At 42.6% G+C, this 15,239-nt stretch overlaps 1 protein-coding gene across 3 annotated transcripts in view; it reads right to left on the bottom strand.

Annotated features, from left to right (window-relative positions):
- The window catches only part of palm2akap2 (PALM2 and AKAP2 fusion), an 87,248-nt gene that overhangs the window by 53,168 nt on the left and 18,841 nt on the right, over positions 1-15,239 (bottom strand). For all 3 annotated transcript variants that reach the window (XM_079582558.1, XM_079582559.1, XM_079582560.1), the window contains one exon: positions 5,602-5,682. In XM_079582558.1, the coding sequence (XP_079438684.1) occupies positions 5,602-5,682 (81 nt within the window). The remainder of the gene's footprint in view (positions 1-5,601; positions 5,683-15,239) is intronic.

Here is a 15,239-nt window from a genome sequence, read left to right as displayed (position 1 = left end):
AATCCTGCACTGTCACTCAAAAAGTTGCTACTTCGGGTCCGAAATGCCGTCATGCACGAGCTTGATATAGAAGCTGCAGTTACACATATGACCTAAGGTGGCAGTAGTGTATATAAAATGGCAAACTTGCATCTAGCCCCTTTAATGGGATGATTGGGGTTCCCTGCACCGGGTCAGAGGTGCAATACACACTCATGGAATCACGAAGAAGAAGCTAACAGGCTAACGGGCAAAGCTAACTGCGGGCTAGTGCCACTTAAACAGTATTTACAGCCAAGTTTGAGTGAAAAAAAAGATCTCCATTGTGTAATTGGATGTACAATATCCCTCTGTCCCTTTGTCTTTTCTGCCAGCGTAGTATTTACTCTTACGGAAAATTAATGAGTAAAAAACTGCAACATGCTGCGACACCTGCAGTGTCGCTTATGGCCTCTATAGGGGCATGAGTTACTTAGTACTGCTTTAAGTCAAGTCAATTTTGTCTGTAATGCACCTTTAATGCACAGGTATTTAAAGTGCTACAACAAAAACTATACAAAAACACAACAAAGAGAAGAACAATTAACTAGATAAAAATGTGATTTTGAGCATTAATTAGATAACAGTTAACAAAGTCGTTCATTTATACTTAAAAATAATTGAGGTTTTGATTTCCAGGTCGTGAGTTACATTGTTGGGAAGCACAGAACGTGAACGCGGCTTTACCATGTTTAGTCTTCAAACATTGCGGCCATTTCATCCCGCTCGTTAAAGAAATTCAGCGTAAACACTAAAGTAAATCACTTTCTTTCTCCAACGAACAATAAACCTCAACTCACTAACAATCCTCACCTCTTCCATAGACCAGTTCAAACCTCTCCCGTCCCGGTGTTCGCAGACGGATGCCAGAGCCCGGTGCTCACACGTCTAATGCCTCTGTTATGTTGCCACAGCAGAGAGCAGAAGGGGCGCTCGGCAGCCTCACCTTTGGCTGTTTACTGTCGGCCTGTTGCTGCCTGGCTCGGTCTCATGATTAGCAGAGTCCACACAGTGTTCCTCTGTCTGCGTCTCCGCACGTGCCTCTTTTCAAACATACAGATCTGAGCTAAAGCATTCACCAGCTGCTGTCAGAATGTGCCATCTGCCCAAGTGTTTGTGCGGATCAGTGCACCTCAAATTAGACACAGGTTAACAGCACTGTGCCGTTTTGAATGGGAAAACACGGAGAATGAATGTGATTATGCCATTAATAAATAGATTAAGTGGACAGAGAGAGGGATACTGTAAATGTGGCTATTTGTGGGATGAAGAGACATCCAGCACACAATGTTTTTTTTAAGCCAAAGGTATATTAGCAAATCAACGGCACCGTGATGGGCACAGAACTGCTCAGAACAGGTCCACTGACGATTTAGTAACTTTGAAAATGTGGAGGAAAGTTCTGAGTTTAATCTGTTCAAAGACGGTGTACTTTATGCGTAAAGAGAGAAGTAAAGAAGATTGCTTAAACACTTTTTGGATAAGGAGTCTGATGATACAGAAAAAGGCTTTGACAGAGCTATATAATGCAGCAATTTGCAGGTTTCAAAAGGCTAAAATAAAACTCAACCCATCGGTAGGCCTGTCACAATAACAAATTTGAAGTCCGATGTATTGAGGCAGGAAAGTATCGCGATAAACAATACTATTGACTCTAACTATACTGCATACTGTCAACTCTCAGCCATAAAAATGACAGTAAACCTTTGCTCTAAAAGTGTAGTATAATCATATCCTAAAATACCACACAAGCTGCAATGAACATGAAATATAATGTAACTCAATTTGCGTCATCTATATTTCAAAAAATTGGGGGGCGAGGGGGAGTAAAAAGTAACTTCTTTGTGTGATGTCAGAGCTTAACAGCATGGCAGGTCGTAGGCCGAGTGCAAATCTGCAAAATTATTCTTTAATTCGCAGCTTCTGTTTGAAATAGAATGAAAGGAACTCATGTGCATTCCCTCAATAGTACTTTTTATGATTATCTTATTCTTAACAGTAGGTATTGCAAACTGAATGTCATCAAAGAGCACTATAGTGACTTTGCGCTCTCGGCTAAAATCTTCCAGAATATAACATGCAAGAAGCAGCACCGATGAGCACCGGTTAATAAAGAGGCATGGATAAACTGCAGTGGTGTAATTGTGGCGTTGCTCTGAGAAGCGTTCTGCTCTTTTGCTCTCTCTCACGCTGTTTTACAGACTTTCCACTTCCTCTGGAGCGGTGACACATTACCACCGTATGGCTAGGCTGTGCGGAGGAGGAGGGGACTGCTCCTGGACGACGCTCACTAGGATTACTCAAGTTTCTTTAGTGACATCCTTAAATGCTAAAAAAAAACTAATGCAACATCCGCTGAGCCACGCATGACTTCTTTTTGTGTGGCTAACAAACTAGAAACAAACAGAAAACAGATAAACTAACAGCTCAACCTCCTGAAATGGAAAGCGCACATATTTCACTGGGTCCATCTGCTGGATGTTTACATGGGCCTGTGTCAGATTGGCTCCTTATCAGCGCCCATTTCCCATCCCAAGTTGTTGCTGAAACCACTGTGTCTGGAGACTAATCTACAAAGAGAGGATTTTCCTGGCTGGCCGTGTGGCGTTCAAGCGTTATGGTCAGTATACGGGAGCGTGTCACAGAGGGCTGATTACATCTTATGTTTCTTATCTAGAAACAAACCCCATCGATGCCCTATGCTCAAAGTCAACTTTCAAAATACTTCCAATGAGTATTGGTAAATCAGATTTAAGCTGTCACTCTATCGACCAGATTAAAGAAAAGCTAAGTAACTTGTTTACCTTAATAAGTCCTTTTTGTTGTCCCTCTGGGGGCAACACAAGTGTTAATGGGATGATTGTGGCATACAGTCTATGGCGGGGTAGGCAACGTCAGGCCCGGGGGCTAAATCCGGCCCTCCACACAGAACCTCTGGCCCCCAAACATGATTTTGAGAAATATTTTTATGCAAATATTTCTAAAAATGTGAGAAATAGTAGCAGTATTTAAAAAAAAATCCTGACAGAGCACCCCGCTTACTCATATAAAATGCAACACATGATTCTCAACTTGTGGGTCAGGACCAGAAAGTGGATTGCGGAACCATTTTCTGTGGGTCACGAGCCTGTAGGAAATTACATTTTCCATTGTAAACTGCATGGAATCAGTTAAAATTAAATTTATTGGGCTGTTTTTTTTAGACGATATATGGCAATTTACAGTTTTATTTGGGTTGCAGCTTGTCACCCTTGGGTCATGGTGGGTCCCAAAGCCATGACTTGAGAACCACTAATGTAAACCATTGGCATTTGCAGAAAAAAAGTTCTTTACTTTAGGATAAAATGGTGAGGTTCGGCCCTTGGTGTTTTGGCAATGATTAAAGTCGGCCCTCCACAACGCAAACTTGCCTATCCCTGTCTATGGTCACACTTCACACTTAGCATCGCGAAGAAAAGCTAACAGGCTTACGGGCAAAGTAAACTGCTAGCTAGCGCCACTTTAGCAGTATTTACAGCCACGTTTGAGTGACAAAAAATATCTCCATTGTGTCATTGGGTTGTGGCACAATGTACAATATCCCTCTCTCCCTTTGTCTTTTCTGTCAGCGTAGTATTTACTCTCACGGACAATTACTGAGTAAAAAATAACGCAACATGCTATGACACCTGCAGTGGCGCTTATGGCCTCTAGGGGCATGAGTTACTTAGCTCTGCTTTAACAGATGACCAAGAAAACATAAAGTTCTAAACAAGCAGCTTAGCACTAAACAGGTGGGAGATGTTATAAAAACTGATGAATGATACAGGATTTGGGAATGTGAGCTCCTGCTTTGAAAGAGAAAGTAAAAGCAGTGGCTGACTGGAATTAGTGGAATTTTGTAGTGCTTTCCTTAATTTACTGTTGGTCATTTGTCTTTTTTATTCCCATTTGATTATTTTAGAGATTTTGACACACACAGTTTTGAGACGATGAGATCAAGACTGAATCAAACCAATCGGGTTAAGCGTCGAAGCCCCACCAACGCACCGCCTTTACGGGTTTTCCCTTCGTCATAATGCGCTAACATTTCCATAAAAGGGTGTTAAACTCTGGGAAACGCCAGCCACTAAAAGTCAGATGTATTCAATAAAGCACATGCCGACGGTGTTTAAAAAAAAAGGTTTAATTAGAGAATGGAATGTATTTTTATAGGTGGAACGGGCGACCGTCAATGCATGTGGTTCAATCAGAACGCTCGAATACGCCCAACATCTGCACTAGGTTTATTAATCGCTGCAGCAGTAAGATATTGTTATTCCTCCATATGTGGGTACTGACTATCCTGGAACATTTTAATAATAGGGCAATTTACACTAGAATGACCTTAAATGACCTTACTATTACTTTTAATTTCCCATCAACTCAAGTATTGTGCTGACAAGACCTGCTTTCCACCTGACGCACTCTTTCTCACTTTCTTTCAGTTGAAGATCTTTATCCCTCCATCCTGAGCACTGCTTGTGTTTTCAAACCGTCTCCATTCTCAGCCTTATAAACTTCTCCCCTGATTATTAGAACATCAGGCCTATGTTTACCTAAATTAAAAGCCATCTTTGCGGGAGCGCCTGGCAGTCATTTACGCAAGGCTCTGTTTGTGTGCACTAGGCTGACGTGTTTTTTTTCTGGAAATAGCCAAGCAGTCCAGACCTCTCTCTCTCTCTCTCTCTCTCTTTCTATGCCAAAAGAAACCATGCTGGAGCGGGACCTTCACAGCGGGGGATGAACCATTCTAGGAGTTTCACATGTCAACACTGAGCCAGACACGCAAGCAGCCAACACAGGTAGCACACGCAAACAGGATGCCTTTGATAGCGTGATGGTGGTGTCTGTCTCTTCATCGGGCTCCGAGGCCTCGGGTCAAGGCGAAGTGTGGCTCAGCAGTGGATTAAGTGTGATGAATTGTCACCTTTTGGCTTTGTAATGGCTTCCTTGTGTGAGGGCATGTGTCGTAAGTTGTCGAACCTGCCCGTGTCTGAACTCCCGAGTCCTGAGCCCGAAAATGACCTCCTCTTTAACAACCTGCGAGCCTGATCTCCATGGTTTACATCAGCCCTGCTTGTTGAAAATACGTAATCTTATGTTTAACTCTTTCATTGTAAAACTCGAGACAACAAGAGGCAAATGTGAAGGGCGTGTAAATGTGGGAATGTGAGCGTCAGTGGTAGACACAATCATTTATTTGTGTTGCAGCATGTTGACTATGTGACACTTTCTCTAGGATATTACACTTGCAGTTTTAAATACAGTATCTGTCTCACTTTTGATTTATGTAAACTGTTCGTCCGTTTGATCAAATCAGCAATATTTGGAAAACCGAGTGTGACTAAAATACAGCCAATTGAGTAATAATCTCAATTTGAACGGCCATATTAGCAAAACGCTCACAGTATTTGATTAAAGTCCTTCACACGGGACTATGTGCCTGTTTCTAGAGCTGTTAACTTCGTCAAGCTCTTCATTTTAAATGGGTTAAGTTGGACCTGAATTCCAGTGTTAAGTGATAATAGAGTCCTTTAAACCCAAACAGAAGCACACACTAACCTTGACATGTTGTAGCTGTAGCACCAGGTCGTCCAGCTGGTTTCTCTTGTCTTCAATTTCTGTTTGCCGTTTTCTCTTTTCCTATAAAACACATAAATGTAGTACAGTTTAATCAAGCGTAATACTGGCTTTTTCCCATACAGTAAAGCCAATCATTCAATTCGAATAGTCACAGAAAAAAACACAACTTCATATCGCAAACCCTTTTGAGTTTAAGTAGTAATATTGAAAACAAACAGGCAAACAGGCAACAACAATCATTTTACAGCGTTTATTGGCAACACGTCTGGTAAATGGCTCACTTCTGGAGATGCTACTGCAGTAACAAAGAACCACAAAAGGACTGGGTGAAGGAAGTGGATTATTGCAAGTGTCAGTGTCAGGTGCCTGGGCTTAGAGAGCGGCGAGTGTGCGTCTCTGTTCAAACACCATAGGCCCTGAACCTTCAAGATTAAACTCAGGGTGAAATTGAGGTAACAGGACAGCTCCTAATAGCATTGTGAGGAGGTGACTGACGACGGGATATGGCAGTTAGGAGGATGGCAGGGCTTGAAATGAAAAGCACATTATTGAGCAGCGTGGCGCATTTATCTTTGACATAATGCCTGGGAATGCAAACACAGCAGCGGAGCCTGGAGCCGAGGCGAAGGCCATGAGATACTGGACCGCTTTCTCTCACTGGGATCTGTGGGACGCTTCCTGTTTGCTAAATATAACCACGTATAAGGGAATGCCCCCCAAATGACCCAACCTCCGCTCATAGAAATGTCCAAAGTAACTCAATGACATAATGTTGAAAGACCCGGTAGAGTTAAATGGTTTGTAGGAACAGCGATATGACTGATTGCTCTGTGTGTCCAAAATATTCCAAACATTGATAGAGGTGCTCATGGGAGTGTTTATGTTAATTATGAAGCAAGCTGTGGAAATATACTATACTATACATTTTTTTCTTCAAAAGTGGAGGTAAGACGATGCCACTGTCTGTTGTCCAGGTTCATCAGTGCAGCATCTCTTGTGTGTGAAAGCTTAAAACGCCCCCTTGTCCCGGTTTGCTGTCCCAGGCCGCGTTTCTGAATTTCAACTGTCTCCTTCATCCAGCGGTGTATATTGTCCTCCATCCCAATGATATCCCTAAATTGATTTTCCTTTTCATTGATGCTGTACTGAAGTAGCTGTACTATGATGCTGTCGTCCAACACCCAATGGTGGGTAAAGGTGCCAAAACTTGTAATTCCACAGGTGACCACTCTGTAAAAGACCGTAAGAACTACTGTCACGTATGAACGGTCTGATCAACATAATCTTGGAAAAATGTAATATTAGAAAACCATTGCCTTGGTGTAAGTCATGGACAAAACATGTATAATAGGCTAAATCCTCCAGCTTTGTAGACTTCCTGAACAAACCTGACCAAATCATACAAAGGGAGCAATACAGCAACAACATGGTAGCCACAAAATGGTCAAAACTAGTGATATGTCAAAAATATTGCGTTATATATATTGCGTAAATGCAAATCAATTGTGACAATGCCTTTTTTTTTTCATCGCACGACCTGACCAATGGCCGCTGGCTGCTCTGCTTTTTGGCCACAACACTGGGGGCCGCCATTGCTCCGCCATTGCTGTAGTACCTCCATATCAACGCTAGTCCCCCATTGAAAAGCATTGGACTTTAGACACGTTAAAAACAACTTTAAAGCCTGGTCCCAGGTTTTTTGGAACTATCTAGATATTCCTCCTGTGATAACGCTGGGTTAGTTTCAATTAAAGAAACCACGCTGGTTTTCGTAAGAAGAATTTTAGAAATCTCGTACTTAATGAAGGTCGGACTGTTAGCATTGGAGCTGCATGAGCTACACGTCACGCAAGGGCCGAGTCTGTAGTGAAGATCCCGCCCTTATGCCCTTTTTAGGAACATGCTTCATCAGAGCTGGGGAGGGGGAGTCTGTAAATCCGCCATGATTTCCCCCTTGAACGTGGTCATTATGGTAAATGGGGAGGAGTGAGCAGAAGCTGTCCATTTATATATACAGTCTATGGACCTGACCCCAGATCAGCAAAGATATGCCTGTTTGTGAGCGTGGGAACCATGTGCGTGTCCGGATTGGTCAACAGTGTCATGTGATCACTGTCGCCACAACATAGTTCAGTGCTGCAGGTTCGGGTCTTCCTGAACTTGTTTATAGATCTGTCAAATGGAAATAAAAGTCGGAGACAAGAAGAAGTGGGACATATTTCTGTGGATTTCATAAAAAAGGAGATGGACATCAGCCCAGAGACTGAGGAGACAGCAGAGAGAAGCAGCAAAGTTAGCGGAACAGAAGTCTGACTCCAAACACAGTAAGTGCTGCTAAGCTCTGTTTGCAGTTGAAATGTAGCTGGAAAAGGTGGTTCATATGAACCTTTGGTGATTTTAATGTTGTGCTGGTTGGCGTGGTCTGTGTGAGGCTGTTTGTGCTGCTGTTCTGAGGTATGGTGTCTTTCTGTGTGTTTTCCACTCTGTCAGTGGCTTTTGTGTGTCCACTTTTGGGACTCTAAAATCACCCACACTTCAGTGCGTCCAAAATCGGGCTTAAAAATCAACCATGTTTTTTTTCACCGACAACTGGGGTAGACACAGGGAGATGGGTTAAAAATTGTCTCATGTAAAGCTTTGTGACTATGTCTGTGAAAGGCACTATATAAATAAAGATCTTCTTCTTCTTAACGGTGACAGTAATCGGTTAACATCCCTAATTCGAACGCGAGTCCAGTCGTGACCCCCTGACACTTCGAGACACAACTCGGTGACTCGTAGCATCAAGGGACATTTAGAAAAGATAAAAATATGTGATTAATTTGCTATTAATCGCAAGTTCACTATGACATTCATGAAATCACTTTTTTTTTTAGCATGATAACCCCGAACAACACCAAACTCAGACTGAGGAGTAACGCTGACTTTATCAGCCACAGTAGAAGAGTGCATCACACAGAGCTGTTAGCACGCTGTGAAAACATCTGATCCAAATGTGACCTCAGCTCTCTGTTCCTCTGTCTGCACACACTGAGCACAGCGGCCGCAGCCAAAGTTCTCAGTGAAGTACTCAAAGGTACACGGGCACCAGATGTCAGTGACTGGTACTATGTAATGGAAAAAATATAGGCTTAAGTACAGGCTTTAAATAAAACAGAACACGATATGCTTCCAATTCAAGTAAACATCCACTGAACAACAAATAATGTTTAACATGCAGCAAATATTAAAAGAGTTACTGATGAAATAGTAAGGCTTTGTGCTGCATTTACTATGTGCATACTGATTTATGCTGTGACTGTGGTAGTGCTGTCAGTTATTTTATATGAAGATGCTAAAACAAGTGGATAAAAGCATATGGTGCTTGTTACACAGCCCACGATGCAAAGCAGAGTCCAAGTTCAGTCCTATGTAGATTCAAAACATCCATTGTTTCTGTGGAATAGGCTGGTGCGATTATTTATAATGTCAGGGGCTTTTTACACCTTTTTTAAACTGCAGTACAGTGGTCTTTATGGCCCGGCGGTAGTCTCTAGATTCTCTGATCCACATTTACAAGCATTAGATGAACTTTATTTAGGCATCAACGATTTAATGGCCGAACAGGTGATACTCGAGATCAGGGGACGCCAAACTCTTCAGGACACGACACGACACAAAATCACAATTCGGGACCACATGGAAAAATATAATGAGGTTTCATAATAAACTCAGATGTGAAACATTTTTGTGTTTGTTTCGATGATATGTTTGGTTTAATTTAACAAATATACAGGACGGGGCCTTTCTGTGTGGAGTTTGCGTGTTCTCCCCGTGTCTACCACTAAAACATGTAAAATAGGTTCCCCTCTGGGACCAGGACTCCCCTGTAAAAGAGATTCTTCATCTCATTTGGACTTTTCTGGTTAAATAAAGCAAAATAGAGCATACCAAATAGAAAAGAGCATATGACAGTGTAACAACAAACATAACAAACTTGTAAACTCTACAATGGAAGACTCCAGTTCTGATATTATATATATTTTGTGAAAAACCATAGATATCTCATTCACTGTAGGGTTTAACTTATATTTAGTATTTATTTTATTTACTGGTTTATTTGGTCGGGACAATGCAAGTTAATGAACAAGCCACACCGGATTGAAGCCTTGGGCTAATTTCCATCCGTCGTCCCCCATGTGCACTCTCAAACACACTCTCATACATCCTGGCCTATTGTACATGTTTTTAGTGGTAGGGGAAACCGGAGTACCCGGAGGAAATCTACACAGACATGGGGAGAACATGCAAACTCCACACAGAAAGGCCCCGTCCTGGTGGGAATCGAACCCCGGACCTTCTAGCTGTGAGGCACTATCGCTAACCGCTGTGCTACCATGCCGATGACTTGATAGACCCGTTTTCCAGAGCATAGATATTTATACCAACTCTATGAAGAAGAGATATCCTCCTCCTCAGGAAAATATGTTGACATTCTCAGTGACACAGTGGAGGCTCCCACTCTCAGCTCTCAGTGTTTGGCCCCACTTGGCCTGACTGTCTGTGAGTTCAGTAGAGGCTCAAGGCAGCTCAACGGTCACTTCTGTCAACACCCCCTCGACATGTGACAGCCCTCAGCTTTATAAGATGTGGATGTGGTGTCAGCACGGCTCATAGTGAAAACCAGCCAGCGGATTATATACACTGATGTGTTGATATCAGCTGTAAACACATTCAGACCGATCATGAGCAAACCTTGTGACTATCTTTATTCGATTAATGATCTGGACAGTTTCATTCTTTTGGGCTGCACGAGAGCGAGAGATGATTTGGGGCAGCAACAGTTTAAACTTCACCTCCTCCTCCCTTCACATAGAGCTTTGATTTGAGGATGTCCAGATCCAATCTACTGATTGGTATCGGCTGCTGATCTTGGCCTTTTGAAATCAGATTGGATCAGATTTAATGACTTGATTGGGCCAGTCCACTAAGTGCTGCTGAAGCGCTCCAAAAATGACTGTTGTGGAATCTGCAGCAACTTTGGTCTAAAGATGTGTAATATTAACGCAGAAGAGCATCGTTGCTAAATCCTCATTGACTACAAGGGAAGCTTAACTTCAACAAAAATTTCACATAAAAATTGCCAATTAAAGCACCTTTTATTTAGCATTTTTTAATTTAGGTATTAAATGATAAATCCACAAGAGTGGGTTACATTGTGTCAGTTGTTAATCAGTGTGCTTGTCTTCCCTGTCTCTCAGAGCTGCTGAAGCTCTGTGGGAAATCCCAGAGGCTCTACATACGCAAATCACATGTGACATGTTGATGTTTTTCCACCAGTAACTCGCTGCCTGCTATGTAATCTTGAGCTATTTATTTTTTTTATACAAAACGCTGCTACTAACTCATAGGGAAATAACATGACAGGAAGAGCAGCGCCTCCTGAGGATCCACTCGGAAGTCACATGATGTTCGTGTCCTTTTAGAAAGTAGCCATTTGATTGGCCAACTCTGATTGCTGTGATATCCACCAGCTGAATGGTGATAGTTGGAAAAAAAGATTTGACTGACAGCTCTTGCTCCTCCTCCTGATGCTCCTGCTCTGTGTATCTGCCTGAGCATTAGCCTTAGCTGCTGTCACTGTGAAGAGGTATTGCACCCAAACGTTGAGTGCCGCTCACTATTAAACGACAAAAAGAAGAAGACGCTACAAGAGGAAATTCAATTAACTTACATTTTAACATGTTGATTTTAACTACGAGCCAACAGTCTAAATAAATCCTCTTTGCACATACAATGTTGGTAATGCACATGCAGGTCCATGAAAATGGATAGAGCACATCATGATTGTCCCCTGTTAGAAAGACTACCAGGCACCACTGGTTGCTAATGCTGTACCACCAACATCCACAGCAGCTTACACTCACTGAGGACAATCAACAGCCGCTAAGACAATATAATTACAGAGAAAGGATCTGAGAACCTGTTATAGAGAAAAGCAGACAAAATGATGGATTATTTGCAGTCTTGTCTGTCAAAATAACAGAGAAATTATGTCTCGTAGGAGCCAAGAAATCTCCAAATACAGTATTGGACTCGGTAGCACATGCATGATTCATTCGTCTCAATCTCAAATCATAACCTGCCAGGCTGAAGCCGTGTTACGATGACCACCTCTTGTTCTTCTTTCTCTTTTAAAGCATGTTGAACTACACTTGTCCCTTTTGGATGATCAATTCTAGGTTGCTATAACACAACAGCAAGTTTTCATTTGCTCATTATTATGCTTCAATTCTCCCATTAGTTTTTAGGTAAAATTTTCAAGCAATACTATTGAACAAATATTAGCTATGTCATAATCTTCACTAAATGTGTACTACAACCCACTGCAATGTTCAAATCTGCTGATGAGAATGCTATGAGCAGAAGATCAGCTGGGCCACATAGTGCACATGCCAACACACCCTGGAGAGCCACACCACAGAGGAGATCAACTTTCAGTTTGATCTATGGACAGAGAATCAAATGTGTTTCATAAACACACCATTAAAATGATGTGCCTGCAGGCTCTAATAAAAATGCCTAAAGGACAAATGCCATTGGTCAACTGTAATACTGCAGTCAAATGGCTTTCTCTCAGGACAACGCTAATTTGTCACACCTCCTGTAAACTGACGGTACTGAACCTGAACAGCGTTGTTAGCACATCTCTGAATGCCTGTCATGCTTTAGTCATGCTTCAGGACAGGTGGTGACCATTTGGTGTGCACAGAGGTCAACGAGAACATACGCAAACACATGTGCTGAATCCACCCACAGTAGCTAGTAAGTAAAAAAAAAAAAAGAAAAAAGCTTATTTAGCTGCCAGGTCTTAGCAAAGTGCTTTATAAGAGACAATTTCTCATTCACTCGTTTCCCTGTGACTCGTTTCCCTGTGACTACCACCGACACGTACACACCAATCACCCAAGCTTCCTGATGATCACGTTAGATATCTTGGAGTAATCATGGACTCAGACCTGAACTTAAACAGCCACATTAAAGCAATAACATCAGCAGCTTTTTACCATCTGAAAAACATTGCTAAGATCAGAGGAATAGGAGGAGAGACTTATCCATGCATTTGTCTCCAGCAGGTTGGACTAATGTAACAGCCTGCTCACTGGCCTCTCTAAATGAGCTGTTATTCAGCTGCAGAACATCCAGAACGCTGCTGCTCGAGTCCTGACAAGAACCAGGAAATACGACCATATTAGTCCAGTGCTCCGGTCTCTGCACTGGCTTCCTGTCACTCAGAGAATAGAATTTAAAACAGCTCTGCACCAAAGTACATCTCTGACATGTTAGAGCCGTATGAACCATCTCGGGCCCTGAGAACTTCAGGGAGGGGTCTCCTGGTGGTTCCCAGAGTCAGGACTAAGCACGGTGAGGCCAGTTTCATGCAGCTAAAATCTGGAACATGAGGATGTGAGTCAGGCCTCAACTCTGACAGCCTGTTCAATAGATTTTCAACACATTTTTTCAACAGAACAGCAACAACACAGAACAAACAATAATAATGACTTTTTTTTTTTTTTTAAACATGTTAAAACAAATATACTCATTCACTCCATTCACACGACTGCCTGCTTGGACCTTTTAAAGTACCCCAGAAAGGGATGGAGGTTGGAGGGTATTTCTCATCCCAATTTAGTAATATCAGTCTTCTAGACAGCACTGAGATAAATTTGATGACCGTTTTCTGCTTGGTACTAGGATTAACTGTCACTAGGGATCAGGGATCAGGATGCAACTGTGTTCCACAAATATCAGAATTCCCCAAAATGTAGTCCAGTAAGCTGTTTTGGTAGGACACTTCCAGAATGTGTGAGCCAGTGAAGCCTGTTCCTGGCCGCCCCGATCACAAGCTGTGTTCACCCCAGGGATCATTTTTGGAAAGCCGTATTTTAGAAAGGTGTAGTCTATGTATATTATTGAATGGATTGATATTATCTGCTTTCTTGTAATTTTATGCAAATGTGAAGCACTTTGAATTGCCTTTTGTATGAGTTGTGCTCCAAAAATAAACTTGCCTAGTCTTATCCCTGATGTTTCCCTCACAACCCCCATACTATAACCAATACTCAACCCTGTTTAGCTTTCGAAATCAGACATGGACATTCACAAGGCTGTATGGCGGTTCAAGAACTTTAACGTGTACGGACAATAAACACAATGGATCACTTCCTGGATTATTTACCACCCGCTGACATCACAAGGTGGAATCGAGCGTTTCGAACTCAGGGGAGGGGAGTGGCTTAAATACACATATTTGCAGGACTTTCAAATTGTCTACAGAAACGGACCAAGCGTATTCAAACCTTCACGGATTACAACAATAACCACGATTGACTACTCTGAGCTGAAGCCCACTCAACATGCCACAGTATCCTGTCAGACAGCTGCTGCTAATTTTAGACCGCATGTAAAGCTTTGGCATGGACCCGGACCCCCTGCTAGTGGACAGGCCATACCCCCAGCACCCCGCCTCCTGCTCTAGCAGACACTGTGCCAATTTTGGACACTTTTTAGCAGTCTGACAGCGGGCCAAGAAACAAGGTTAAGTCAACAAAGCCAGGACATGAGAGAAAGTTGGTTAACTGATGTGGTTTAGTGTTGCACGAATGGGTCAAAAGCTACACAAATGTCCAACCAGTGAAGGTGATGAGTCGTAGCACATTTACAGAATGCAACTTAATCTAATGCATGTTGATTCAAGTACTCTACTCTGCTAATCCAATCCAGCTTTATTTATGGAGCGCTTTTACCAGCAATGATGTGTCTAATTTCTCTATGGTACAAATTAGACACATCATAAGCTTCCTAGCTATTTGTCTTTTTCCATGAAAACGACCCGACAGATGAACTACACTGATATTGCACTAGTTCAAGTGGAAATACTCTCGAGTGAAGTAATCCCCATTGATTGAAGAGAAAAGCACTTTGCTACACTCAGCGTCCTTAAAGCTTGCCAATCTGTTGGAGTGACTGTCCGTAAACTACAGAAGCTGGGCGCTAGCACCCCCGCCCCCGGCTCTATTTATTGCAAACCTGGACCATTAGCCTGGCCCTCCGCTGCATGCCGGCCTGCGTCACAAATCAGCAGACCAAGGTCTATAGCTGCAGTCCCCCTCACCGACAGCCACATTTCCTCCTGTGAGTCTCCTCTAAGTGGATCCAGATCAGCTCAAACGCTCGCCCAAACACACCGGAGTTTGCAGATTACCACGGTGAGTCGGACCAAAGGAAGTCCATCTGTTGTCAGCCACAGCCGCCAACAGCTTCATTTGCCTCTGGTGGGACTGAAGAAATGTCGGTTGGGGCCATGCCAAAAAATGCAAGAAGGCCACATTCAAGAACAAGACAGTAGAGTCAAAGTGCAGGGAGAAAAGGATAAATCATAGGGCTGCACAATTGATCGCAATCGTTTCAAATCGCAATTTGAATGTTTGCAATTAACAGTTCACAATGATCTTGATTATTTAGGCAGTACAAAATTATTTGCGAGAACCAACATATTTTGTCTTGATGCATGGCCGGCCCAAGCCTTCAAGGGGGCCTAAGCGGAATTTGACCTGGGGCCCTCAAGTATGTTATTC

The sequence above is a fragment of the Gobius niger genome, assembly GCF_951799975.1.
Source record: "Gobius niger genome assembly, chromosome: 2".
NCBI classification, from domain to species: Eukaryota; Metazoa; Chordata; class Actinopteri; order Gobiiformes; family Gobiidae; genus Gobius; species Gobius niger.
The sequence above is the reverse complement of the archived record's forward strand: the minus strand, read 5'-3'. Positions and strand labels throughout refer to the sequence as shown.